Below are 27,723 nucleotides of genomic sequence, written 5' to 3'. Positions count from 1 at the left end.
CTTCCCAGTGAATCTTGTTGTCAAAGTAGGTGAATTAGGAAAGGAAGGATAAGCAACGAGAATTAAAAAAATAACGACAAAACAAAAGTGATATTTCCTACCTAAGAGCTTATTTTAAAGCAGACGAGGTCAGTTTATGTTTTCCTTATTCTCTCATTGACAGATGAATGATCATTTGATCTAGCGAAGACAAAAACAAAGAAAGAAAGAAAGAAAGGGAAAAACAGGTTAAAGTGTGCTAGAGTCAGATTATTTTCAAAACTCTGAATGACTGTGCAAGTCTAACTAGCGAGCCTACCAACAGCGTAGAGCGTGAGCAAGAGGGTTAGAGATAGGTGCGAGGTTCAGATGGCGTCAGTGGCTCACTTGTTGATTGGAGGCTACAGGAGTTATGACTCGCACCCAAGTTACAAGTGCAGAACAGCCAGAGATGTTATTAAAATAATTTCCCTCGACTACTTTTATGTTTGGGGTATTTGCCGTGGCGTTTCTAGTCCTATATTATTCGCAACGAATGAAGGATGAATAGATGAAATAGATGAAGCAAAAACAATGAAATAGCCATACTCTGGTGTGATTTTCGGAAGAGATATACACTCTGACCAGTGAATTTCTCGAGCGAGCGAACGAATTCAAGTATCTGCTAAAGTAGTGGCTCGAAAAGGCTCGACCAATGAACTCGTTAGGGGGGGGGGAGCAAGTGCAGCTACCAGCCGTTTGCAGCAGCGCGCACTGCATTGCTTCACATATTTCGTTATCATATGTGAACCAAAAAGCTTTACCAATAGCTAGATTCAACGGAAAAAATACCGTATTTCATAATATATTTGTTGGGGAGCTCAACACAAACCAACACACAACGTATTTCGTAAAATAGAGAAAATATGTTTAACGATACAGTAAAGTTTTAAAAAATTGGATTTCAACAAAAACTTATCATAAACGAAAACCTTCAACTTGAAGTATATTCTTGACCCAAAAGAAATAAATCAAGATTCGTTTCAGTAAATTTTTATTGAAAAATATACACAATGATACAAATGTTTTCAAACTTATAATACAAACTACACAAAAATATAGAGCAATAAATTACTACAAAATACATTTAATAAATCTTGGTTCTATATTTTTTTAATGCAGAAAAACTGTAACTATGAATTCAAATATTTTGATATCAATATCTATGGAAGAAAATAAAGAACATTCATCAATGCTATGCATTCTACTGTATCATGCAAATCTAAATTGAGCAACTGAACGAGTTTCAACAAGAAATTATATCTTTAGTTCAATGTTTTATTTGTTTTACTCTCATCTCAACAATCTATCCAAATGAAGTTTCATTGTTTCAGGTCAACTCTAACCATTCTTGTAGCTTTCCAAATTCAATTCAATTATTGTTTTTATTTATAAACAACAAACATCTGTAACTTTCAAGAGCTAACGATTGAAGTATAAGTAGTAAGCTTAGGCGTTGTTACCTTTGAATTATAGAGGGGAGCACAGTATTATCAATATCATACATTTTCATTTTCTAAATTGTTGCTGAGCCGTTAGCTTGTCACCTGACAACTCTCTAACTCCAGTCGAATTATTACCTAGTTTATGGAAAATAGTTTTTGAGATTAAAGGTTTCAATCATGAGATACAAGGCGCGTTCCAAAAGTTTACGGAATGCCTAAGTTGACAGCGATACGATATGGCAACCCTGCTTCGTTGAGTGTTGCCTGCCAAACTCATTCCAGCAGTGTACTGACTCGCCCAAGATCTAGAGCACTGGGTGGACTGTTCGATTAATTTCAGTTGAAATTATCATCGGTACTTCTTTTGTTCGTTATTTCGACCCTCCCTTCCCTTAGCAGTGTTTCTCTCGATCGAAGAGATGCAAGTTTTAGAGTGGCTGAAGCAAACTGAGTGCGAAACCATACCTAAATATCGGCCTTGATAGAACCAGTTATTGGCGGGATAGGAACCACGTGATCTGCTTACGCAGAGCTAAAGTATTGAACGACCCCGGCTGCTAGCAGAAACAGCAAGCAAGACTTCGCATTGAATTTGCATCAACAAAAGACGATAGATTTAAGTTTTTAAGACACTCTACAGCTTCTGTACTCACTCTCCAGACTGTGAGAATGCTGTCGCATCAGCAAATGGTGGTAAAATTCAAGGTTGAAAGGTATTACATCAAAGGAGAGTTTTTCGAACGAAAATGAAGCGATTCTACAAACTTTTTGAACCTACTTCGTACATAGCTATGCGGTAAACACTTCCCAAACTATTGGCAAATGATTTTGTTAAAGTAAAACAACTGATTTAAGACTAACTTTAGAAATAAACCCAATGTTGTGACTAGGATATTATCATTCAGAACTTTTAAAAACTTAAAATATACTTAGAGGATGCTTCTAAACCTTCGTCTTAGTAAATATCGACTATCTTTGGTGGCTGAATGTAATTTTCCTCGTTCACTGCCCTCAAGGACAATATTCTTCGTGTATCCATATGTACAGTGAGGGATCGTTCTCTTTTACACAAACACACACACACACACACACACACATAACACACATACTGACACAGTTCGTTTCCTGTAAATACAAAGAGCTATATACATGGAATATGGAATCCACTGTGTTGCCACATTTTGCCAGTGCACACACTTCCTGTGTCCTGGGCACCACAACGGTCTGGTACACGGCAGATATATGGCATCATGGCATATGTATAGGGACTGGCACGCGTCTCCTTCGTATGAGATAGGGCATTCCTAGAAAACTAAAGTCATTTAATAATTATTATTTATTCTTTATCAAAACATGTTTTGTATTATATTGTTTCATAGTTTCTAGTCTGACCCAGGATCCTTTTTGTAAAGTAGATTTAAGGCCAGAAAACGACCTGATAAACATTTGTGAATGTGTGATCATGAATGCATATGAACCACATGAAGAATGAGAGGGATCAATAAAGAGAAAGGAAGGCAGGAAAATAATGAAAAGCAGCGGAGAGGAGGGAGAGGGAAATTGATTAATTGATTGATTTTACTTTGTTTTATTGGTACTTTTGGCTAATCGCAACAGTGAGGGTGAATTGTAATAAGATGAAATGAATGAAGGGTAAATCACAAACACATATGGGCAGTACACAACACAAGCCTCAGACGCCAGAGCCTCGTTAGTTTGCAAGAATGGAGTCCAGGGTAAACACGTGGGGTAAACATTTGTGTGCTATGGGGAAATTCGTCCCTTACACCCGAGGGAAAGAAGAAATAAACATAAGTAACGGGCGGAAAGAATGAATATTCAAGATGTATATCAAGTTATGATGGTAGATTCTATAAATGAAAAACCGAGGCATCCGCCTCATACAAAAAGGGTATTATTGTAGTACAGTCATAATATTATAAGCATTAAATATCATGTATTGGTTTAATACCAGTAGCCTACTAATATCCAGTGGGAATTGTACACACAGAAAACTACATGCATCATGTCGATTGATGCCCCAGAACGCATCGATTGATGTTTTATGGCATCTGCGAAGAATCAGATTCCCATTTGATGCATTTTAGTGCATTTTTGAACATCGTAGAAGAAACACCAAAGTTGAATCACATGATGCAAGTGAGGATTTCTTTCAGTCGAGATGAACTTTAATGCATCAGTTGATGCGTTTTCATGCACTTTCCTGCATCCTTTTCGATTATGCATTTAAACGTTTGCTCTGAGCTACAGACATTATGCATTTGTTTGTATCAAATGATCCATTTACTATTCTGTGTGTAGAGTGGGAGAGGGGACTGTTTACTTGAGCCTTTGATCTAGCTGGGTGGATGCTCATATATTTTTAACATTGGGACACTGAGTCAGCTGGGAGATGCTTTGCCTTTTTTTCTCTCTCTCTCGGGTATACAATCGCTCCTTATGATGTCAAGCGCTCCTCTAATTTCGAGCACTGCTAATATCCCATCCTCCACGTACCGAAGCACGGAGCCTACACCTTCCTCCCTGCTTCACGTCGACACTAAACATACTTTGTTACAGAGGTGGAAGCAAATACGACACAGAGTTGTATGGTAATTGTAGTTTTAAGTTTCAACAAGGAAGCAGTTCTGCCACGATGAACCATATGAAAGAGAGCGAAATAAATTGAATGGAAAATATTTTTTATTTGAAACTGAAACAAAAAACGGGACAAATAGGCATCTTTCGAGACAGTGAATTCGTTCATTTATTAAAAACCGAGACTGTTCCGGAAAACAAGGACGTGTATCATTCCTAATTTAGGATAATTACTAATAATATAAAATTCTTACAGTTAATAACTATAGCAACCAAACTCATAGGCGTGCTGTACGAAGCAGCGGTCCTGGATTCGAATCCCGATCTGTGCGGTGTTCTTTGAGAGAGAAAGAAAGAAACAAGCGCGATGCAAAGAAAGAATGAAAAATATTGAGAGAGAGAGGGAGAGAGAGAGAGAAAGGAAATGTTAACAACATCACTCATCATTATCGTCGCGATTAGCCAAAAAGTGGAAGAAAAGTTACGCTAGAAAACAAAAATCAAATTAAGTTAATAACTATGGCAATATTTTGTTTTAATTTTTTTTTAAATCGAAAAGTCAAATGTATGGACACAATCTTTCTCTAGATTCCATTTTGGAACGATCCTAAAGAAATCTGGTATTAAAGCATTGAGAGAAATAGATGTACTCACCATATCCTTTACAGTTACGTCGTCTTCTTAGCGTTCGTTAATGTATATGTGATGGACGGGAGCGAGTATCCAATGGAGCTCTGGATGGACACTGCCTGGTCGCCATCTCCCTTCTCCTCTGCTTTACCAGGAGCCGCAATGAGTGAGAGCAGCTGCTCCGATCCCGCGGCGTAAGTGTCCAGTGGCGTTCCGTACGAGGTAGCAAGGGGCCCGAACGAACCTGCAGTGGGAGATCCGTACGAAGCGGCGGAAGGCGCTGGCGGCGGCAGGTAAGCGTTGAGCCCAGGACCCGGAAGGTGGGAGCCGGTGGGAGCCAGCGGAGCCTCCGGGAGGGTGTGGCTCGTTGTTGGGACGTGGATTGGTTTTAGGACGATCAAGCCTGCTTGGACTCCATCCGGCACTGAAATAAACAATGGAGACAATAACAACATCATCAAAGGCTTTGTTAAAGTCAGCATCATTAATCATTAATGGATTGAGAGACTCGTCGATGAAACTAACTCTATCATCTTATCATCAAGAGATCCAGGGTTCGATTGCCAATGAAGGCGGTTCGAATCCAGTTTAGATTAGGCTAAAGTGGACTGGAAACGAACCTAGAATCTGTAACTTCGTAAGGCACCATGCTGCCCCTCGCCACGGAGGTCACCAATAACAAATTTTGAATTAATCTAAATTTAGATTTTAGTATATGTACATATTAAGTGTGTGTGTGTATATATATAAATTTCTAATAGATGAGAAATGCCACACACCATTGATATATTCCTCTATGAAGGTGTTTGAAGGAATAACAGTTGGGCTGAAAAGTTCGTAGGCTGACTCATAGATGGCGTTACTAGAATTAAATCCATGTGATTTTTACTTAGTACTAACCTTCAAAAGATACGTGTATAAATTTCACAGCTGCCGGATAATTAGTTCGTGAGATATAGCATTGTGAGTGAAGCAGCTTTTGTTATTGTGAAAAAATGGATAAAAACAGAATTTCGTGTGTTAATAAAGCATTGCTTTTTGGCGAAAAAAAATACTGTTGAAGCCAAGACTTGGCTTGATAAACATTATTCGGACTCTGCACCAGGAAAATCAACCGTTGAGAAGTGGTTTGCTAAATTTAAACGAGGCGAAATGAGCATCGAAGACGATGCACGCAGTGGACGCCCCAAAGAGGCTGTTACCGACGAAAACATCGAAAAAGTCCACAAAATAATTTTAAATGATCGTAAAGTGAAGTTGATCGAGATAGCTGAGACTTTAAAAATATCAAAGGAACGTGTTGGACATATTGTGCAATAATATTTGAACATGCGAAAGCTGTGTGCAAAATGGGTGCCGCGCGTGCTCACAATCGACAATGCACCGTGTCACAAATCAATGAAAACGATGGCAAAATTATATGAATTAGACTACGAATTGCTTCCCCATCCACCATATTCTCCAGATCTGGCCCCCAGTGACTTTTTCCTGTTTGCAGACCTTAAAAGAATGCTCGCTGGAAAGAAATTTAGCACTGATGAAGAGGTAATCGCCCAAACTGAGGCCTATTTTGAGGCTAAAGAGAAATTGTACTATAAAAATGTCATCGAAAAATTGTATGACCGCTATAATCGTTGTATCGCCCTCGAAGGCAACTATATTGAAAAATAAAATCGAATTTTGTCAAAAAATTTTTTTACTATGTTAGCCTACGAACTTTTCAGCCCAACTGTTATATCAAACAGGTTGATGGCTTCGATAAAAGTTGTTTTAATCTATCATTATGCAGAGACAAACTAATCGAGGCTGGATTAACAGATTTATGTGCTATCAGAACAATGAGTTTTGTGAACCCACTTGGGGTCAAACCGACAACATAAAGGCTAAAGGCCTTGTAATGAAAGGGTCCTGGGTTCAATACCCGGTGGAGGCACATAGTGGTTCGGATCCCACTTTAAACTGTAGGTCCAGTCCCGATTAGCCTATCATAAAAGTGGATTAAAAACAACAATTTAAGCACAAAGACTAAAAATAGACGTTCATATTAGTCGTCACATTTTATGTAATTCTCAATTTCAACTTATACATATATGAATACTGGATTTTTAGTACGCCTTATTCTGCTGTGATAAAAAAATTACCATCCGTGTATAAACATTCTCTTCTAATCTTGTTACAAACTTACAAACAGGTACAAACAACATTACACTTCTACATCTGGAATATCACAATCGAAAATGACTGACATGATTATTCGATCATAATACAAAGATCGAGATGCGTGATTACTCGATAATCTACAACGTGTCAAATTTTTTGAAAGGTAACAATATATCATTTTTGTGTCAGTCATGCAGTCTCATGTTGTGAAAGAGCTATATATAAATATATATAATTTATGTCTATTGGATCCATTATTTGGGTGCTATTTTATACACCGAAAGAAAATACTCAATGCTCTGGGTTACGGCAACAAACAAAGATGTCACTCACAGATAATATATATTCTGCTGTTATCACGGTATCTAGTGACATGTGAAACGCAGTTCGATATAAATATATTTTTGTTTATTGATTCATTTTATGCACAAACATGAAAGTGTGAGGTTTGATCTTATTTTGTGAATAAACTCGTAATCCTCACCAAAATAAGGCGCACACTGGTAACTCCCTATCCGCAAGCAGTGTTGCCAATCTCCGAATGCAGGATTTCCCTTAAACCAGTGTAAAATTTCCCTTTTTCGACCTAAATTTCCCTCAATTTTCAAAACACATCTGAAGCTGTGTCTTTGTATTACAGTAACTGTTAAAGAACTGTATATAAGGGGGTTTAGTGGGTTCAAACCCCCCATTGAATAAAATACTAGAAATTTGTCCTTTCGCATGCTTTTCCAGATCACTTTTCCGCAATTTAAAACAACATCGCATGCTATGCACCTACACTTACACTCGTTACCTTTAACTGGTTGTAACCAGCCTTTGAACTGCGGGTCTTCTTGCCACTCAATACGAAATTTTCTCACATGTTTCCCAGATATCTTTTGATCCGCAGATAAATCCCCACGACGTTTTCTAATATTTTTGGGAGTTGCAGGTAGCTTCCTATCAGTCACCTCTTCCATTCTCCTTGCAACGACACATGACACACAAAGTCACGCACACAACCACTAAGACACGTTCTGAAATGATGGATGGAACAAGGAATGAAGTTGAAAATCGCGTCCCAAATTATTTCCAGGTGCAGCGCGGCTCGTGCCTTGAGGTCTTTCTAGGAGACGTGAGAAATATAAGACTGACCGGTCAAGTTCATCTATAACAGGAAGAAAGAAAGCTTACTGAAAAGTGTCACTGTTGCTAACTATTCATTTGGAAAAAGTACACGCTGAAAAATAATATTTTCGAACTTTTTAAAAGAATGAAACCAAAATTGTGAGTTTAAAATTCCCTGTTTTTTAGCTATTTTTCATGAAATTTCCCTTTTCCCTTTTCACCCTCAAATTTCCCTGTGCCGAGGGAAATTTCCCTGCTTTTGGCATCACTGTCCGCAAGTCGCTCACAGTACGTAAGGAAACGAAGTTCACGGACACAAAGCAATGATCACGCGAGAGTGTAGCGCGGAGATTCTCTCTCTGTGAAATCCGGGTGAAAACTGTGTTTGGGATGGTAGCACCGCCTATATATAAGAGATTCGAATTCTTCCGTTGAACAGGACGCTCTAGTGGCTTGGCTTCGCTTTCTCAGGGGATGGAAATGACCTCTCTCCATTGTCTTGAAACGCAGTCAAGTGCGCGTCGTCGATCCTTGCAGGCTTGAGCTCCAGCTGATCTCTCTGGTCATCCGTGAACATGGGTTCGAACGCCCGCTGCGACTCGAGCCCGGTAGCGGCGAAAATAATCTTTCCTTATCTCCGCGTTGGTGCAAATATGTCATGTTCTAAGCGGCGGCTGTCACTCAAGAAAGACCCGTCCCCAGCTTCCGACGTCTGGCTCGGATACGAGTTTATTCACAAAATAAGATCAAACCTCACACTTTCATGTTTGTGCATAAAATGAATCAATAAACAAAAATATATTTATATCGAACTGCGTTTCACATGTCACTAGATACCGTGATATCTCGCCCTCCTTCCGATCAAAAAATTCTGTAGGAGAATAAAATTTTTTTACTACTCTGGGGCATGAAATTTTGACTACAAATTTTTTTACCACCCTGTACAAGAAAAGTAAACCAGTTCGATAACACAAAACTCATGACATAAATGATACCTCCAATTTACATAATAAATATACATTTTATACACTCTGGGTATGGCGCAATGTTATTTTATACTTCTAAAATGGCGCGACGTCGCTTAACCATGTTTCGCCATCCCATTCCTCTCTTCGGCGCTGACGACCTGACGGGCCCGGCTGTGGAGATGTGTTGCTGGGATTCGGCCCGTTCGCGTTTCGCGTCGGGCTCCTTTGAACCCTCGGCGGGCTGCGCCTTGTGTGCCCGTTGTCAGAACGCGGGCTCTCCGGTCTACTGTCGGGGTGACGTTGATAATAACCATTGTTCACTCGCCCGTTGGAAAAGTTGCTGTCGTTGCTGTTGCCATGGTGACCCGGCGAACCGCGAGTCTGACCACCTCGACGTCTCTGTCCCCGATACTGGCGTCTCTGTCGTGGCGAAGGCGGATCATCTCGAAACTGGCGAACTTCGGCTCCTGGAGCGCGTTGCTGCCCATCGTACCTCCTATGGACGAAATGGACGCGTGGGTGCTTGTTTCCCCGGTTTCCTTCATCCTCCGGTCGCCTCCTTTTGTTCCATCTGTCACTCCGTGTCCTCTCGCGTTCCTCTTCGCACTGGTTCAGGTTCTCTAGCGTGAGCGACATGGCTTCTGCATCGAAAACGCACGCCCCGTTGAGATGCCGTCTTATCTCTTGCGGGTAATGATAAATTAGGGCCGCAATTATCTCGGACGTGGTCATCTGGGGCTGGAGAGCCTGGAACTCATTGAACTTACGCCAGAAATATTGTGCAAAAGTAAGTCCCCCGTTCCTGTCGTACCTCTCGTTCCTCAGTTGGATAAGCATCCTTTCCACTTGCATGGGGCGCTGAAAGTGTGTCAAGAACGCTTCCCTAAACGCCGAGTATGAATGAAAGTGTCTTTCATTCCGATCCAGCCAGTTCTTTGCCCGATCTTGCATTAGGCCTTTCAGCACGAGTAATCGCTCCCCATCCGCAAGTCCTAACTCCCGCGCTGTTGCTTCGAATTCCTCGATGAAGGCAGACGGCAAAATCCTGTCGGCCCCGGAGAACTTCTTGAAATGTTTCTTATATTCCGGCGGGAACAGAGCCCTCCTCCCCGGTGCTGGTTCAGATCGTATATCTTCCCGGGTTGAAGTTTGGGCTTCGAACGGTCGCGGCGATGGAAGATGTAGTCCAGGTTCCACTTCGCTTCCCCCGTTGACAAGCGTAGTCGGTCTTGCGTCACTCGCGCGCCTTGAAGACGAGGGGACCGCAGCTGGCTGCGATGACGTCATGGCTGCCGCCTCTCGCGATGATCCCGGAACGTCGGCTACGTTTAGTCGTTCCAGTTTGTCCTCTATTTCCTTTATTTTTTCGGAATTCCCTTCCGCTAGACTCGCTGCTCGCCGTACCTGTCGCTCGAGGGCATCGTTGCTCCGATTACAGGCTGACTCCAGCTGTGCACATTGTTGGCCGATGTGTTGCAAAGCTCCTTCCTGTTCACGCACGCTCTGCGCCAGTGTTGCCACCTTGGCTTCCTGTTCATTGAGGCGAACGTCGGTCCTGGCGATCCTGGATTCGATTCGAGCCTCGGATTCTTGGATCGTCTGAAGGAGCTGTTGCGTCACTTCTTCTCCGGAGGCGCGAACCGTCCCTTGTAGGCGTTCTTCCATTCCTCGCACGTCGGTCTGCATCCCTTGCACCTCAGCCTGCAATCCCTGGATGTTCGTCTGGACCCTGGTTTCTAACCCCTGGATGTTGGCTTGCATCTCGGTTTGCATTTCTTGCATGTTGGCTTGCAACCTCTCGGAGTCGGTACGCATCCCTTGGAGCATCTGGAGGATAAGCTGGAATTGGTTGGCACCACTGCCACTTCCTACGTCATCTTGTTCCTTGCTGTGGTCGCTGTCCGCACGTGACGATGTACCCCCCTGGGCACTTGGTATCTCCCTTTCCATTCCTGGCGGGCTCTTGCACTGGAGACAAACCGGTCCGGAATCTCCCTCGCTGTCGACTTCGAAATCATGAAATTCCTGTCCACAAACCTTGCAAACCATCATGACGTCACTCTTGTTCAAACAGTCTATGCGACGATTTCTTAATCTCATGAAGGCCTTTCCTTAATTATCTGCTCAATCTTCTGTCGCACTTAGGAACAGTTACGCAAACTTACGCGAGCTCACACAAAATGTGAATTACGAATCGATACATGAAAAGAAAAAGGAGGTCCGTCGGGAATCCCTTATCCCGCAACTCAGCCTGATGCCATAAATTATGCCAAAAACCAAAAAAAGTACACAAAAAGTACATAAAAAATGCCCTATGCAGCTGCCCTTGCTGCTTTCGCCGAAAAAAATATCTGCCCTATTGTTACCAATTACGCCCAATAACGTGTCCTTGCACGTGAACCTACGACAAATACATCAAAATAACCCTCGAAATACAAAATGAAAAAAAACACACAAGTAACCAGGAACCTAACACAAGAATTTTATGCGTGACGTATACAACAACGAAATTTCTGCCGCTCTCGCAACCTGGTTTTCCCGGAAAGACATGACAAAAGTTGCCGTCCCATGTTCGCGGCGCCAAATGTAACGAGTGCACTCACGGCCCCCGAAATGACGTGTCAATCATACCCCGGCACGGGGCCAAACGTCGTTACGTGTACGGGAGACCGGTCGTGACTCACGGTCCAGTTATCAAGTTCGGTACTGAGACGGTCGTTTATTGTCATACTATTGCGAGGCGGAGATTAATACCTTGAAATGTTACACTGTTTTGTTTACCTTTGATATGTAGATTCGAACATTCATAAAACACTAATAGCATAATATCTGGTACCTGAAAAACGTCAAATAACCACACTGACGAACGGTAAAAAAGTGAATATATATTGTAACAACAAAGAAATATTGCAATCAACAACTGTTTACAAAGCCTCCTCAAACGCTCACTCATTCACTCTCTCTCTCTTTCACACACATGAGGTATTTTTACATGTGAAGTATGGATACAAATCATGGATCTCATTAACATACCATTCCTTTTAATTTTAAACCTTTATGTGAATTTAGGGCATTCGTCTGCCAGCTCCTGTGCTCTTTTAAATTAACTTAAGTGCCAGCCCTCGGAAAGCGGTTAACTAAGACAATTGGGTCGGCGTGGTTAAATCTTTCGTTCCAATGAACGTATGCATCCAGTCGTGAGCACGACATTATAAAAGTTTCTCGGACGGGGGTGTTACACATAAGCCTCTCTCGTCCAATGAGAACAACTACTCAATCACATAGTGATGCAAAAACTTAATTGGCTCCAGCTGCCGGAATACACTAATCAATCGTCGGCGCGAGCAAAAATTACCTTAAAAACCACTATGCAACAAATAATACTATTTCACGCACACGACCTTACAATAAAAACAACTACGCTTTCCACAATTAAAAAGGACTCATCAGTCAACTATTGACAAATTAAATGGCGCGACGGGGCGGTCGGTTACACAAAAAAAAATGGAGCACACTTTGACCATTTATACTAAATATTAAAGAAATGAAATGGAGCTTCTAACGCTGAATGCAGACAATTAAATTAGAACATCTGAACATGAAATTACCCTTTTTTATAACAATACCAAAACAATTTTTAGACGCGGAAGTTAGGTTTGGGTTTTCCTGAGTAACTTTGCAAATAAGTGAGACTTCGGCGTTAACTGTACGGTGTTGATACTGACGACGCACGTTTACATGTACATGAGACCCTCTGAAGTATACTGTACCAGACAGTTAACGCCGAAGTCTCACTTATTTGCAAAGTTACTCAGGAAAACCCAAACCTAACTTCCGCGTCTAAAAATTGTTTTGGTATTGTTATAAAAAAGGGTAATTTCATGTTCAGATGTTCTAATTTAATTGTCTGCATTCAGCGTTAGAAGCTCCATTTCATTTCTTTAATATTTAGTATAAATGGTCAAAGTGTGCTCCATTTTTTTTTGTGTAACCGACCGCCCCGTCGCGCCATTTAATTTGTCAATAGTTGACTGATGAGTCCTTTTTAATTGTGGAAAGCGTAGTTGTTTTTATTGTAAGGTCGTGTGCGTGAAATAGTATTATTTGTTGCATAGTGGTTTTTAAGGTAATTTTTGCTCGCGCCGACGATTGATTAGTGTATTCCGGCAGCTGGAGCCAATTAAGTTTTTGCATCACTATGTGATTGAGTAGTTGTTCTCATTGGACGAGAGAGGCTTATGTGTAACACCCCCGTCCGAGAAACTTTTATAATGTCGTGCTCACGACTGGATGCATACGTTCATTGGAACGAAAGATTTAACCACGCCGACCCAATTGTCTTAGTTAACCGCTTTCCGAGGGCTGGCACTTAAGTTAATTTAAAAGAGCACAGGAGCTGGCAGACGAATGCCCTAAATTCACATAAAGGTTTAAAATTAAAAGGAATGGTATGTTAATGAGATCCATGATTTGTATCCATACTTCACATGTAAAAATACCTCATGTGTGTGAAAGAGAGAGAGAGTGAATGAGTGAGCGTTTGAGGAGGCTTTGTAAACAGTTGTTGATTGCAATATTTCTTTGTTGTTACAATATATATTCACTTTTTTACCGTTCGTCAGTGTGGTTATTTGACGTTTTTCAGGTACCAGATATTATGCTATTAGTGTTTTATGAATGTTCGAATCTACATATCAAAGGTAAACAAAACAGTGTAACATTTCAAGGTATTAATCTCCGCCTCGCAATAGTATGACAATAAACGACCGTCTCAGTACCGAACTTGATAACTGGACCGTGAGTCACGACCGGTCTCCCGTACACGTAACGACGTTTGGCCCCGTGCCGGGGTATGATTGACACGTCATTTCGGGGGCCGTGAGTGCACTCGTTACACTGTGTTGTCATTTTTTTACCACATGATTGATATATAGGTCTCAGTATATTTGAACTGACAATATATTTACTGTTTGTCTGAAATTTTCACCATATGATTGGTGCATTATTCACAATACCGTCTAACATCTAGCTAGAAATTAGTTAGATAATTTGACTATCCAGTCTAGCTAGATGTCCATGTCTTTTTGTCACCCAAGGTGAGAATGACTCATGTTCGATAAGTTAAAATAGAAGTGCCAATAATATCAGCAATGTAAATGGTAAAGCAAAGGACATTGAAATAACGAGAAAACAAAAGTGCAAAGCCGGTTGTAAGTTTATTGCACACCAAGCTGTTATGTTAACGTTTGCAAACGACACATCGTTCTTCTATCCTTTGAATCAACGGATGCTCCCAATTGCTCCTTTTGTACTTTCCTTCACCTGGTTCTTCTAGCAGAAGCCGTTTAGCACCACTTTCCTCCAGCATGTCCCCATTTTCCTCTCCGTGTTTGCATCGTGCTTCTGGCGACTTATACGAGCAACCGTTTCCTTTCATTTTTTTCTCCTTATGTGTCGTCAAATGCTTAGAGCAACTCCGCGAATGATCGAACCAACACGACGTCGTTGCGTTGGCTTTAGCGAAACGGACAAATCTATAGTCACAATGGCACCCGCAAATGTAGTTTAATTTACTTTGAAATACGAATACTAGAAAGAAAATTCTTTCTCTGACTTTAAATGTCAGTGGTCTAATTCCTTTCATTTAATGCATATTCCAAAATCCACACTAATCACATAAAAAAATCTAAAACTAAGCTATGTGGCCCAATCAGTCCTATTTCAATAACGGCTTTTTCTACACGTGAAGTGTGATCAGCACATCAAGTCCTTTTGTCTCTCATTTCTGGGTTTCGATACTGCTGTTGCTTTCACGAAGCCCCCCCCCCCCCAATAATTCACACGGTGGAGTGTCAAGAAATTTGGAGCTCCCATCGAGAATCTAACCTGGGACCGTTCGCACCAAAGGCGAGAGGGCTAATTATTTGGCTACCCGGGAGCTCGAACTATCTACGTATCTGGCATTCCTAAACCCAAAAGTATATTGTTGCAGTAACAAAAGCTTTCCGGCTGTGTACCCTGTGCAAGATCAATCCAATCTCGATAATCCTTATTAATTTATTTCAGGTCCGTCTCGACCTTCGTTTCTTAAAGTTACTCATAAGTACTTGAAGTGAGAAGTGTTTAAAATGAGCTTCAACTTGTTTCAGTACCATATTTTTTATTAGAACACCCAACAATGAAGACCCATTAGATTTGACGAAACCAAATAATTTGTCAAATGGAGTGTAATCCTACGAATAATACGAAACTTTATTATTTTGTAATTAAATTACTGTTAATCTATCCACACTGAGTTACAGAGGTTGGGAAATACTATGCCAATAAATCCAAGAACCAAGGAATGTGGAAACGTGAAACTTGCTCACCCACAAAGCATCATTGAACCTTGCAAGTAACTCGGGAAGCATGCAGTACTAGAGTTGTTTATTCCTACCACAAAAGCCTTCCAGGCTTCCCAAAAGGGTTCCTGGACCGAATTGAAATACTTTGTAGATAAAAAGGTTCTTTACGGTCCAGAACCCATTTACGCTTGCTGATTTTCTCTCCCGGATCCGAATTGAATTTATTTAAAATTTCTGGACCTTTAACAACCCTATACCTGCCGCAAAATTAGTTTGGTATTGAGAGCTGAAGGAACACGCGTCACGGTGTTGCCATATCATGCGGTACGGTACGGTACGCAGGGCAGCCGTCTGACGCTGTGTCGAGGAAAACGTGTTATGAAAAGGAACAATGATGAAATGTGTTATTGTTTTTCGAGGAAAACGAAATAACAATGATGACAACAATGATGAATGTGTTATTGTTTTCTCTCTTCATTTCCATCTCCCTTACAACATGAACGAATTAACGAAACGAGCATTGTTTACAGGTTACCTTTTCAATCCATTCTGTATATACACTTTCAATAATCATTTCTTTCCGAAGTCCCCGTTAAAGTCTGCCCGTCTTTCAATTATACCGCAACTGAGTTGGTGGGGCGTCTGACTTTCACGTGTGAGACCCGCGGTGGTTTGTGGAACTTTTTCAAATATCCCGAGCGGCTCCGGGGTCGACTCAGCCCAAGTGAGTACCTGGGGCAAACCTGCGGTAAAGGCGGTTGGTGAACCACATCACCTCCATAATATGGTCGAGGTCGAGGTCGAGAATGTGTGGAGCTTTACCTCCACATCCCCATATGCCTACATACTTTACTTTATTTTGCGTCCATTATTTTTTTTTTTGTATGAGAATCCCAGATATTTTATGACTGTCCTTAAAGATGTTTCCCCACCTTGAAAAAATGCCGAATCTTTCAACGAAACTCGCAGTTTCCCAACAGTGGGATAATCTTTCCTCCTATAATAAGAGTTGCTGAAAGGTATCTAAATTTGTCAGGCGTTTATTGCTATTCCTCTTCTTTCCTGGGGTTTCCAATTTTGAAGCCTCGCATTTATTTATTTATTTATTTATTTCTACCACATTATATTTTTCTTTCCCTATGGTAACAATAGTGTTCTTAGACAGGCCGAAAGCAGCAGCAGTCCTGTCCAGAACTTTATTTACAGAAATGATTGGACCCCCATTGTTTTTCTCTTACTCAAATTATCACAGCAACGCAACAAACAAACAACACGTCCTCTCCCAACAACATGAAATCTGATCGCAGGAAGAATCGCCCGACAAGCGGCAACACCGAGATAAATGTTTTCTGTTGCCAGGTAACCAGGGCTTGGGTGAAGCACTGGGAAGATTTTGATTGGCTCGCATGCCAGCAACCCACCCTCCCGCAGTGCCGTAGACCCGATTTCAACACGTGCTTCCCAAGCGTCAATACCAAACTAATTTTGCGGCAGGTTCCAGTCTCCTGGGGGAAGCGTAAGGTAATTGGGGAGCTACGAACGAGTAGCGTAACCCGGTCACTGGAAACCTATAACGACGACTGGGAGTGCTGACCACACGTCACCCCGTGACAGGCGACCAACAGTCAATAACACATCACATATACGTAATGACATAAATATAACCATATCAATAACATTTCAAGAAGTTTATCGAACATCAGATGTACTTATTACCGGTCGTTACAGGTTTATCTAATTCAGAATATATTTAGAAAAATTGGTTTCTTAAATTTGTTGACGTGGGCAACTGAAAACATTGATGTTTCTGAACGGTCCACCGACGCTTGCATGACGGAAAGGATTTCATGAACAACAAAACAAACAAACAAAAACTTCATTGTACTTTCAAGACAGTTCTTTGCCTACCAGTATCTGTGGAGGAAAAACAACAGACAAATCTGACGTCGTATCGAATTTTGTAAGTCAATTTTAATTATTCAGAAGTTACGACCCCTTGATGTTCCATCTCAGGGTCAAATGCTACCATTAATTCCCTGTCACTTCTTCAGCAGCCACACTCGAAACGAGAGACTGGACCATTGTACACGTAAACAGCGTCCATTACGTGTCAAATTGTTTCGGTGTAGAGTGTCGGACAACAAACCTGAGACATTCTTGTCGCAACAATGCGAACACAAAGGTGTTTTGCTTACAGGAACTGCTACGGGAAGTGACACCGCGTTGCAGTTTCTCCTTCCGACAACCGGGAGAACAATCAAAGGAGTGTCGACATTCCTCGGGGAAAGAAGGTCAAGTGGCAGCCACTTTGCGGAGGATTATGACGACACTCAGGAGGATAATCATCTGCCTCGCTCGTTGGCTACGAAGTGGAACAGGTGGCCGCGGAGGGATACAGTACCGACTCCGAGAGCAGGGGCGTCCAAACAGACCTGGCCAGCAAGTCTATTGAAATATTGGTCCTTCTAAAGCGGGCCAAAGTTGAATCGAGATCAGCTTAGATCTGTGCGAAATTGTCAAAATTCTCGATAAATTTTATCTGGTTTGGAAACTGGAAAATGTAAGAAAATTTTTCGCTCTTGGTAAAATTAGCCAATTTTGGATTCTACTGTCGAAAAAACATAATATATGCATTTGAGGAGCTTATGCATGAAAATACTAGAATTCTCGATGTTTTATCTGTTTACCAAACTGAGAAAAATAAGAAATTTCTTCATTCAGTGGAAAATAATAATAAAACGTTGTGGTAAATCACCATGGAAACAAGGTCATATTATAGACAATGCGTTGACTTTCCAGATGGCTTAGAGTAAGGTTGTTGCCGTGTAAGGTTCGATCCCAGGTGTACGCGCATTTCACAGTGGTCAGGAGCCCACTTTAAACTGTAGGTCCAGTACCGATTATCCTACCTTAACATAAAGTGGACTTGAAACAAACTTTCTGACTTTTGGCAACGGGCATGTCATCTTCAAAAATTCAATTTTGGACATTATTCCTCGAGATGAGGAACTTGCAATTCCTTGAGTCAATTTGAGCCGTCTTGAATTATCCTCTACGTTTTAAAAAAATGAACTTTGAAAAGTATCTACTGAAGGTGCTGTAATAAATGAATTAGTTCCTTACAATTTGACATTGTTTAAAGAAAGTGTGGGCACACACTGCAGTAAAATACACTTCTACATATACAAACACCTTGCAAAAATATGTCTTTCAAGATGGTTTGTTTATGAAAAGAATAGTAGCGTTCATAAATTCTCGTCTGATTTTAGAAACATGTTCTGGAAGTAAGACTCCTCATTTCCTCGATCTCTGCATGCATTATGTTCTTTCAACCGACACCAAAACCCTCCACCTTGCTTCGCCCTCCTGATTTATCCCTAGAATCAGAGTGAGTGGGCTCCAGAGCTGTTTACCACTGAGGCAAATCCACAGTGGACTCACACTGAATTCTTAACCAGTTGAAGATCTTATTAGGCTATAGTTGTTACATTTCCGTTTGAACTTATGCATTTACTTACGCTGTGGAAACTTAGACACTTTGGTCGGGACCGCGTATGTCGAGAGTGGCTTCTTGGGGAGCCCATACGCAGTGGCGGGCGCAGTCGGAGCAGTGGGAGGCAGGTAGCTAGGAGCAGGCTTGCTGGGGATCCCGTAGGTCAGCGACGGAGCCGAAGGGGCAGTGTAGCTGACGCTGGGGAAGGCGTAGCTGATCCCTGGAGACGTGTGGTGCTCATCGGGAAGAAGGGCCTTGGTCGCCAGGTGCTTCCCGAAGTTCACGATCGCCTGTCCCTTCGTGGCGATGATCTGACCCTTCGTCGAAATGATGTTGCCTTTGGCTTTGATAAGGGCTCCCTTCGCAGCAATTATGCCGCCCTTGATGGCCTTGATTGCCTGGACAAGGGCGTCCACTATCGCCCTCTTGAAAGCCCACAGGTCGAATGCTTTGTGAGGAGGATAGTAGGCCTGCAAGACAAAAGATAATTGTAACAGTTAATAGATGAAGGCTATGAATACATACATAGATGCAATTCCTAAGCTGACAAAACTTTCACACCATGTAGAACACATCAAAACACACACAATACGCAATATATTATTTTGAAAAATGTCATATTTCATGCTGAACGAATACAAGTCAGTGATCCAAATTAAAGCTTACCAGTGATATTTATTTTCTTCCTGACAATGCATACAGAGAAGAATACTCTCTGAATACATAGCCTTAAACGTTAAGTAGTGTTAACAGTAATGAAGCACAATCATGTTCGTAATAATATAGTGGCGGATACAGTAGTTGATTCACGATATCACCATTGAAGGTTCTGGGTTCGAGCCACGGTACTGACAAGGGTGTTCTTTTACGTAATATATTCCTTTTCATTCGTATGCTTGCGATTAGGCAAACATTCAGGTTTATTAGCATAATAAATATTAATTTTGCCAGATATCTTGAAAATTACACAAATTCTTTATTGCAGAATTAATAATAATAACCCGTGGGGAACAGCCGATCTTACACACAGAGGCCTCAGCAGAGATGGCGATCGTCCAACCAGTTACGGAGTAACGACGAGTGATCAGCACGACAAACCCCCAGTCGTTGTTGTTACGCTACTCGTTCGTAGCTCCTCAATTTACTCACGATGTTGGGCGGTCGCCGGTTCCATACACTGGCCGAAATCTCATGAGAAAAGTTGCTACACTCCCCCTCGCCTTCCAGGAGATTCGAACCAGTGTGCGTCCTGTAGCGCGAGCCCAAAGCCTGAAGTCTTTTACAGCACGGTCACGTTGCGGGACTTAATGAAGAATTAGAAAATGTTAATACAATGTTCTGTTCTCTTTCCCCGACGTGGTGAACCCACTGTTTAGGTGTATCGAATGGAACTCCTGCCTCCTAAATGATGCTCGGGTAGATAGGAGATGCTTCTCACTTGCTGCTGTCGCGAAAAGGATAATCTAGTGCATTGCAATTCATAGTCCTAAACCGGTGAAACAAGTAAATCCAAAAAAATAGGGAGTGGAATTACAATCGTATCTTTCACCGTTATAACTGAAGGAATCCTGCACTGAAAAAAGTCGAAAGGAGGAGAAATAGTCTTAGACCACAATTTACTGTTGCCACTAAAGAAATGGGGCATGTCCGTCAGTAAAGTTTTAACGACTATTACAGAGTGAATCTAATTTAATAATTCAGGTTTCTAAAATATATATTTTTTGTGCACAAAACTGTAATTTTAAATATTTCATATTTATATGAATCGTACAATATGCAAATATAGTTTTGCCAAACGTCTCAGTGCCGGTTAGCGACGCCACACAGACTGGAGCCGTTACGAATGAGTAACGAAAATAAGGTTGTGTCCAGTATATGTAAATTAACAAGCAGATTGTAAAATTTTAACGGTAGAATAGTGTAAATTTACGGCAAGAGACTGTTGAAATAGCCAAAATAATGATGTATACAATTAAGTTCTATTCAAGTTTCAAATGATCATTTTTTTCAGCTGTGAAGTTGGTGTTGCCACTGTATAGTTGCCATCATATGCACACATTTGCATCTAGCAATGGCAGTAGTGAATGTGGTGTCAACCAAATGTATGGGTTACCTTTTAAAAGCACCGTGTATTTGTTTGCATGTAGGAACCGAGTATTAATAATAATAATAATAATGTAAACCTTAAATATTAACTCCATCTTCGATTTAGAACGCCAGAAAACAGAAACGAACCACGGATTCCTTTTACTTGAGCGTTACAGAATAACGGAACCGTATTGTTGAAACTTGGTCCTTTTTCTCCTTTTTATGAAAAAATAGCTTTCCACACAATAAAAGTAATAAAAGTGAGTAGTTTCTGTGATCCCTAAGATGAAGTCCCAGCAGATCCTGACACCTGATCTGAAGAGATTTAAGGTTAGTGAAGGGGAAGCAGAAAGTGAACCGACAAGCCTTGATACTTTTGCAGTTTCGTGAGCGGAAAAGATTCTCACGTTTCTGTTTTTGTGTCCCGTCTTCTTTGTTCTTTTTCTCAGCTTTTTTCGCCTTCTTTCTGCACTCAAGCGTTCGTCCTTCTGATATATTTTTTTAAAAAGAACTTCTCCATCGTTCATTAGTTCTTATGACTACTCCATTATATTCGGGTTTAATAGAGTAGTCATATTGGTAGAAGTCCTCTAAAGTGGTTATAAAATGAAAATGAATATGATGAAAACAAAAAAATGAATCTGATGAAAACAAAGATAATGGTATGCAGTAGAACATTTCAGCCCTTAAGAACAAACATAACGATAGGACAGAGTAGAAGCCAGTACAATTACGAATTCTGGAAGACACAGGAAAGAGATCACAAGTAAGATACCGCATAACATGCAGATATCAGCTTTTAGCAGGAAAAACAATCATTACCCTCCAGGAACATAGATTTAACTATAAGGAAGGAGACATTTGTCTGGAGCACAGCACTATATAGATTAAAATATGGACAATGGCAGACGTTGAAAGGAAAAGATTGGACATGATTCTACCAAGGAATGTTGATAAACAAATGGTTAGACAGAGCAAGAAATGAAGCTGCTTTGAGACGCGCACATAGAAAGAAAAGACTGTGGGATTTAATTGTCCAATGAAGATGCAAGATGATGGACCACATCCTCAGACATGAAGAAAAAATGAAAAAATAATTTAAGGAAGAAGTAAGTATATCAAACAAATCTTTCCAGATGTGAATTGTGAAAGCTACAGAGAAATGAAGACATTAGCGAAAGAATGGAAAACGTGGAGAAATGCAACAAACGTAAGAACATACGATAAACCAGTTCCACAACCTGCCTTCCATAAGGAACAAGGAAGAAAGAAGAGAAGAAGAAAATATGAAATGAGCGGGAAAATAAAGGGGGTATTAGTAAGAAAAAGATTTTGAGCAAATATACCTGAGGGTTGAGCACTTAATAAGTATTGTGTAAACTTTAAAAAAATCTCGCAGGGTTAATCAACAGACTGTAGATGAGACGATTTCAGCTAATTGTAACTTCTAAGATGCTGTGTTGATGAACAAATAATGTGCGTTTAGAATGAACATTAATTTTCACTATCATAGTTTCTGCTGCAACTTTACGAAGACAAATGCACACTTTTATAACTTACAGGAGTATAGTTAAACCTTGTTTTGGAAGTTCTTGTTCTACACTAGTGTCCAAAATTAAAGCAACAAACAGAAATACATTCCTCGTGTGATTTTTTTTGTTGATAAATTTGTCAAGTTTAACCTGTTGCTATCGTGATTTCTTTGTTGATAAATCCTTGCAGGGGTGCCCACAGGTGGATTATGGCGCAGGCTGCGCCATCGAGATTTCTTGTGGGGATTTTTTCCCTTCAAATAATATAAAATTCAACATTTATATCTTTTCCAAAATATATGTAAAAATTTTACATCTTAAATGCACCATATTTATTCCATTGGATGAAAAAATGAAAGTGTTTCGGGCATTATCGAAGGAGGGGGAATTTTGGAACTCCTATATATTAGGCCTTAATTGACACGTGGGTTCTGAGGGGGATTCTGAATTGGGGGGGGGGACAGTATCCAACTCTAGGTCTTAGATTATGGTGAGTACTTTAGTTAGAGGCGGATTGAGCATTAAATTGAGGGGATATCCAATTCTGGTATATTACTATTGTCTTAGATTGTTGCGCAAATTCTGGTGTGGAGACTGAGAATTAATTTTTTGGAGGAGGCAAAGTCTACTCTTCAATATTAACAGTAAGTCTAAAATTGGCATGGAAATTTTGGTGGGAGGATTGAGTATTAAATTTAAAGGGAGAGATAGAAAGCTCTTGATAAAGTGTTAAATCTTAGATTGTCAAGGGATTTCTGTAGTGGAGAGAGAGTTCGAACATTACATTCTGGAGATTGTATTTAGCGATAAGGCATCCACACGTTTTCGACCCCGAATGTGCCAAAGGAAAAGTTGGAAAAGGAAAAGACTAAATATCTCGGGTTCTTACGAAAGTATTGACACCCCATTAAATTAATATTCTTGAATGCCTGCAAAGAAATGGATGTAAAAATTTCCTTGCTCGCTTCGCACACAATAATTTGTTGCTACGATGTGTGTTTGGCGCTTTAATGAGATGAATATCAAGTTTTTATACTAAAGCTGCATTACAAGACAAGCGATATTCTCGACTGATAGATTTGTTTTTTTTTAAGTCCACTTTATGCACTCTAAGGCTAATCGGGACTGAACCTACAGTTTAAAGTGGGATCCACGCGATATTCTCGATTATGATGAACGATTTTAGGGGTGGTCTTGAGTGATGGCACACCCGTTTAGGGAGGAGGGGCAGATCAATTATAATGTTCAGTAAAGCTAAGGAAAAGTTACTTTCGGTAGACACGCTGTCGTAATTAAATATTTTGTGAGGATTACGATATAGTTTAAGGGCGCGAATGATATGATTTGGGGGAAACGCATGACAAGATTTGGGCGGGATGCGCCATTAGCCTTGGGGGGGATGCGCCATTAGCCTTGGGGGGGGGGATGGGCATCCCTGAATCCTGGCTCATTAAGGTTAGTTTATTTTCTATCTTAAACCAGTTGTCTATGACATCATAAATATTACATGTACTATCACCTGATCGTATTATGTGGTCAAATGGACACACGGGAAAGAATTTCCGTTTGTTGCTTTAATTTTGGACATTAGTATAGTTTCGTTAACCTGCAATTATCATATCACTGTAAAAGAGCTTGGTGGTTGAGTATTTTATTTATTTTATTTTGATTTGCTCTATTTTACTTCGTTTTTTGTGCCACTTTTGGATAATTTGCGAAGATGGAGATGAGTCATGATATGATGAAATTAATGAATGGACACTCACATCCACGCCCAGGTCAGGATTCGAACCCGGGACCCCTAGCGTCGTAGCGCGATATGCTAACCACTCCACCACGGAAGCCGGCGGTGGTTCAGTAATCTTCGGAAAGAACAATCCCTACACCCTATTATTGGCTGTTGAAGTGGTAAACCTATGGTTTCTATACTCTTGTATGACAATTTACGGGAAAGCTCCAAGTTGAAGACCTGATGAATGTAGAATTATGTGGAAAGTTCCAAATCTAACTTACTGTTGGTCCGATCCGATATCATAGAATTTCAAGAAATTTCACAGAACCACAAATCCACAAGTGGGGAAAAAAGCGAAAGTTGTCCATCCTTTTTGGTTCCGATACCGCATTTAAACCGCCCCTCTTCTACGTAAACATCAGATCTAAAAACGGCAAGGACAACCGAACCAGTGTGTCGGACGGTGACATCTGAACACAACGCATGCATTTAGAAAACCCATCCTCTGCGAGTCGGCTACCGTGAAATTTCGGTGACGAAAGTACAAAAGTCTCACGACTGAAAAGAAGGAGTGCCGTGGAAGATTCGGTTTCTCCAATGTCAGTGTCACAGTTTACAATCGTTGATCGGCGTCCAACGCTTTCTCCACTGAACACAGGCTTTCCAGAAATGAAAGAAAAACGTCCTTGCCTTTTGTGGTGATCTAGGCGTACGTTCGTTGCTGATGCAATGCTCAGGCACGCGACCGAAGATAAATATTGACTGCGGTAGCAATTGCTGACTACCACGGGCGAAGCAGTGGTACAACGTCCTTGCATGAAAATGCCAATAGGTCGAATATGTGTAGGGCTTCTTGTGACATTCTCCGTAACCGTGTCACCATAGGCGTGCGCACGGGGGGTGGGCGGGAGGGTGGGCAAGGGGGGCAGTTGCCCCCCTTAATCACGGACGTTCGCATTTTTTTTCCACGAAGGGACAAACAAGGTATTTTTCCATGGGGCATATTACCCCGATAATAGTGTTGCCCCTCAAAAAAACAGCACTTGAATTTGAAATTATCGCATAATAATTCATGTAAATTACTATGACTGAAATCAAACTATACGTGTAAAATTTATACTTTTAGGTTGACATTCGTTTTCGAAGGGGGAGATGTAACCATCCTTGCTCCCCCCCTTCCAGACGTTCCATGCCTCTATATTATTATACTTTCACTTAGAAACTTAGTCTAGAGGATTCTTATTGCTGTTATTATACTCTTAAAGAAGATGAAGTCTTTTCAAGCCGATGAAAGTTCGATGCAACTACGGGGGAAGGGGGTTCAGTGGCACAACCACAAGGGGGCAGGGGTATTGCCTTTTCCCAACCTTGGACGGAAATCAATACTAGGGGGCAAAGATTGAAGTAAAATAATGTAAGACTAGCAGAATCTAAGAGTAGCAGGACAAAAGAATATTGAAGATGGAATTAGTTTTCAAGTCTTTCTTGCAATATTTCTTCCAGACGGTCAGGAGCACCTGCAGGGGGCACAGAGGGAAAATTGCCCCCTCGACTTCAAATTTTATACAAATAAGAATTAATTTCGTAAAATTGTCTTGCTGGCTTCGCTCGCAGTTCCTGCTTTTCCTACAGTCTTGTCAAGTTCAGAGCAGTAGTAGCTAGGGGGCTGCAAATGTTGTCCCTCTACGCCGAACGATCTGATGAGAAAAATTGTAAACGAGAATGCCACGGCATCCCATGACATTTTTTGTGTGCTATCAAATCAATACTGTTTTCAATTTATATAAATTTGGATCGAAAAATTTTCTTGCTCGCTACGCTCGCATTTTCTTTCTTTTTCATAATGCATTGTGAATTACCAGAGGGACAAGTAAGAACAACTAAGTACTTGAGACAATTGATGCTATAACAGTTTGGTTTGGAGGGAAACGCACATTTCAAAGACAATTTATTTTTTGCATTTGGTTTTATATGGGGCGGATGAATTGATCATGTAATGTATTTAAATAATATGTTTTATATACACACAGACATATTATATATATATATATATATATATATATATATATATATATATATATATATATATATATATATATAGTATAACTAAAAGAGTGAGATAAAATAAGATTTTTCTTTCCCGACTGAACTTTCATCTAGGCTTTTGCCCCCTTAATCAGAGGGTCTGCGCACGCCTATCCGTGTCGCTTGGTTCTGCAATGACCTGTGATCGTTAACGAACTTACGATGCGATGACATGTTGATCACAGTGATCTGATCGGTTTTTAGAAAATTCTCAATGTGCCGTTCGCTATTGGACATGAGGATAAAAGATTCTAACCCCACATAAGTCACAATTTCACGTTTTCGTGCACTGTGTAAGATGGTTGTATTTACTTACTACACCTTCATTCATCCTGAAACATAGACCCTCTAAAACAGCCCGCCATCTAACTTTAAACTCAGAGTCTGCTTTTATCTTATTTCACCTATGCCCTTGTGGATGCTTCTTCTTCGTAGCTTTCCTGCTATATTCCACTCTGTGGCATTGTTGTTTATCTGTCTTAATGGATGACCAATCCAGTTCAATTTCCAGATTTTAATTGTTTGAATCCTGTACACTTCCACGTTCTGAATTATTTATTTTGTCAGATTATCTTGCCAATTATTTACGAACAGCGGCCTGCCCAGGAGTTTGGAAATGGGATGCATGTCGTCCACACTCCAAGGATATGCCATTATACAAAGATATGTGTTTTCTTCGCTTCCGTATCTGTGTGTCCCCAAGACAATCAATCCACAGAGATATCACAATTTACATTCTGGTATTAAATAATGCTGATATACGTTTCGAGTGACATCTTATCAGAGTCAAATTGTTGATGAAAAACTCAAAAACATTTTATTTTTTTACCAATTCTTATTTAGATATATTGTTTACTTCCTTCGTATTTATTCATAATTTTAAACAAAAATATAAAGTCCGGGTAAAATGTAAAGAACGTTTATCCTAGAAAACATCAGAAACTGCCAAAAGACCCTCCTCTACTTCTCCCAACAGATGATAGGGCAACATAGATTGTGGCTATGGATTCGATACCTGGTGGAGGCACACAGTGGTTCGGATCCCACTTTAAACTGTAGGTCCAGTCCAGATTAACTTTTCTGTGCATAAAGTGGACTTAAAACATCAAATCAATCAATCAATAGATTGCGGCTAGGTTTATGGAATTGCTACATTTTTGTGTTTCAGCCTCTCCTTTCTTTCTCTCTTGTGCCCTATTCTGAACTTCACGTACGAAATTGAATTCTCCACCGACCATCTTTCAAAGTGTCCTAACAAGAACTGGCAACATTGGTGGCTACACGCCTGGTCAACAATGTTAGGAAGAGAGGAAGATGAGGTCCGATTTGGACGGAACTCAATACACATTTTCCTCTCGTCGTGTGAGAACCAGAGGAACCTAACTCCAAAAATACAATTTTCGGCTTTATTTAACACATCTTCCCTTAAGAGCTCTATTTGGAGACAGATCGACGTACCTTTACCTCTTCTCGTTAGCAATTTCTCCAATTCACTGATTTTTTTAAAGAGTCAGAAATAA

At 40.6% G+C, this 27,723-nt stretch overlaps 1 protein-coding gene across 1 annotated transcript in view; it reads right to left on the bottom strand.

The window, feature by feature from the left end:
* Positions 1 to 1,001: 1,001 nt before the first annotated feature.
* The window catches only part of LOC145995256 (uncharacterized), a 66,249-nt gene continuing 39,527 nt past the window's right edge, over positions 1,002 to 27,723 (bottom strand). The window contains exons 3-5 of the mRNA XM_083131830.1: positions 18,792 to 19,236; positions 4,716 to 5,115; positions 1,002 to 2,775 (exon numbers count right to left, since the gene is read on the bottom strand). Coding sequence (XP_082987956.1) covers positions 4,730 to 5,115; positions 18,792 to 19,236 — 831 coding nt within the window. The 3' untranslated portion in view covers positions 1,002 to 2,775; positions 4,716 to 4,729. The remainder of the gene's footprint in view (positions 2,776 to 4,715; positions 5,116 to 18,791; positions 19,237 to 27,723) is intronic.

The sequence above is a fragment of the Lepisma saccharinum genome, chromosome 11, assembly GCF_977018435.1.
Source record: "Lepisma saccharinum chromosome 11, izLepSacc3.1, whole genome shotgun sequence".
Taxonomy (NCBI): domain Eukaryota; kingdom Metazoa; phylum Arthropoda; class Insecta; order Zygentoma; family Lepismatidae; genus Lepisma; species Lepisma saccharinum.
Note: the sequence above shows the minus strand (reverse complement) of the source record. Positions and strands in the feature narration are given on the sequence as shown.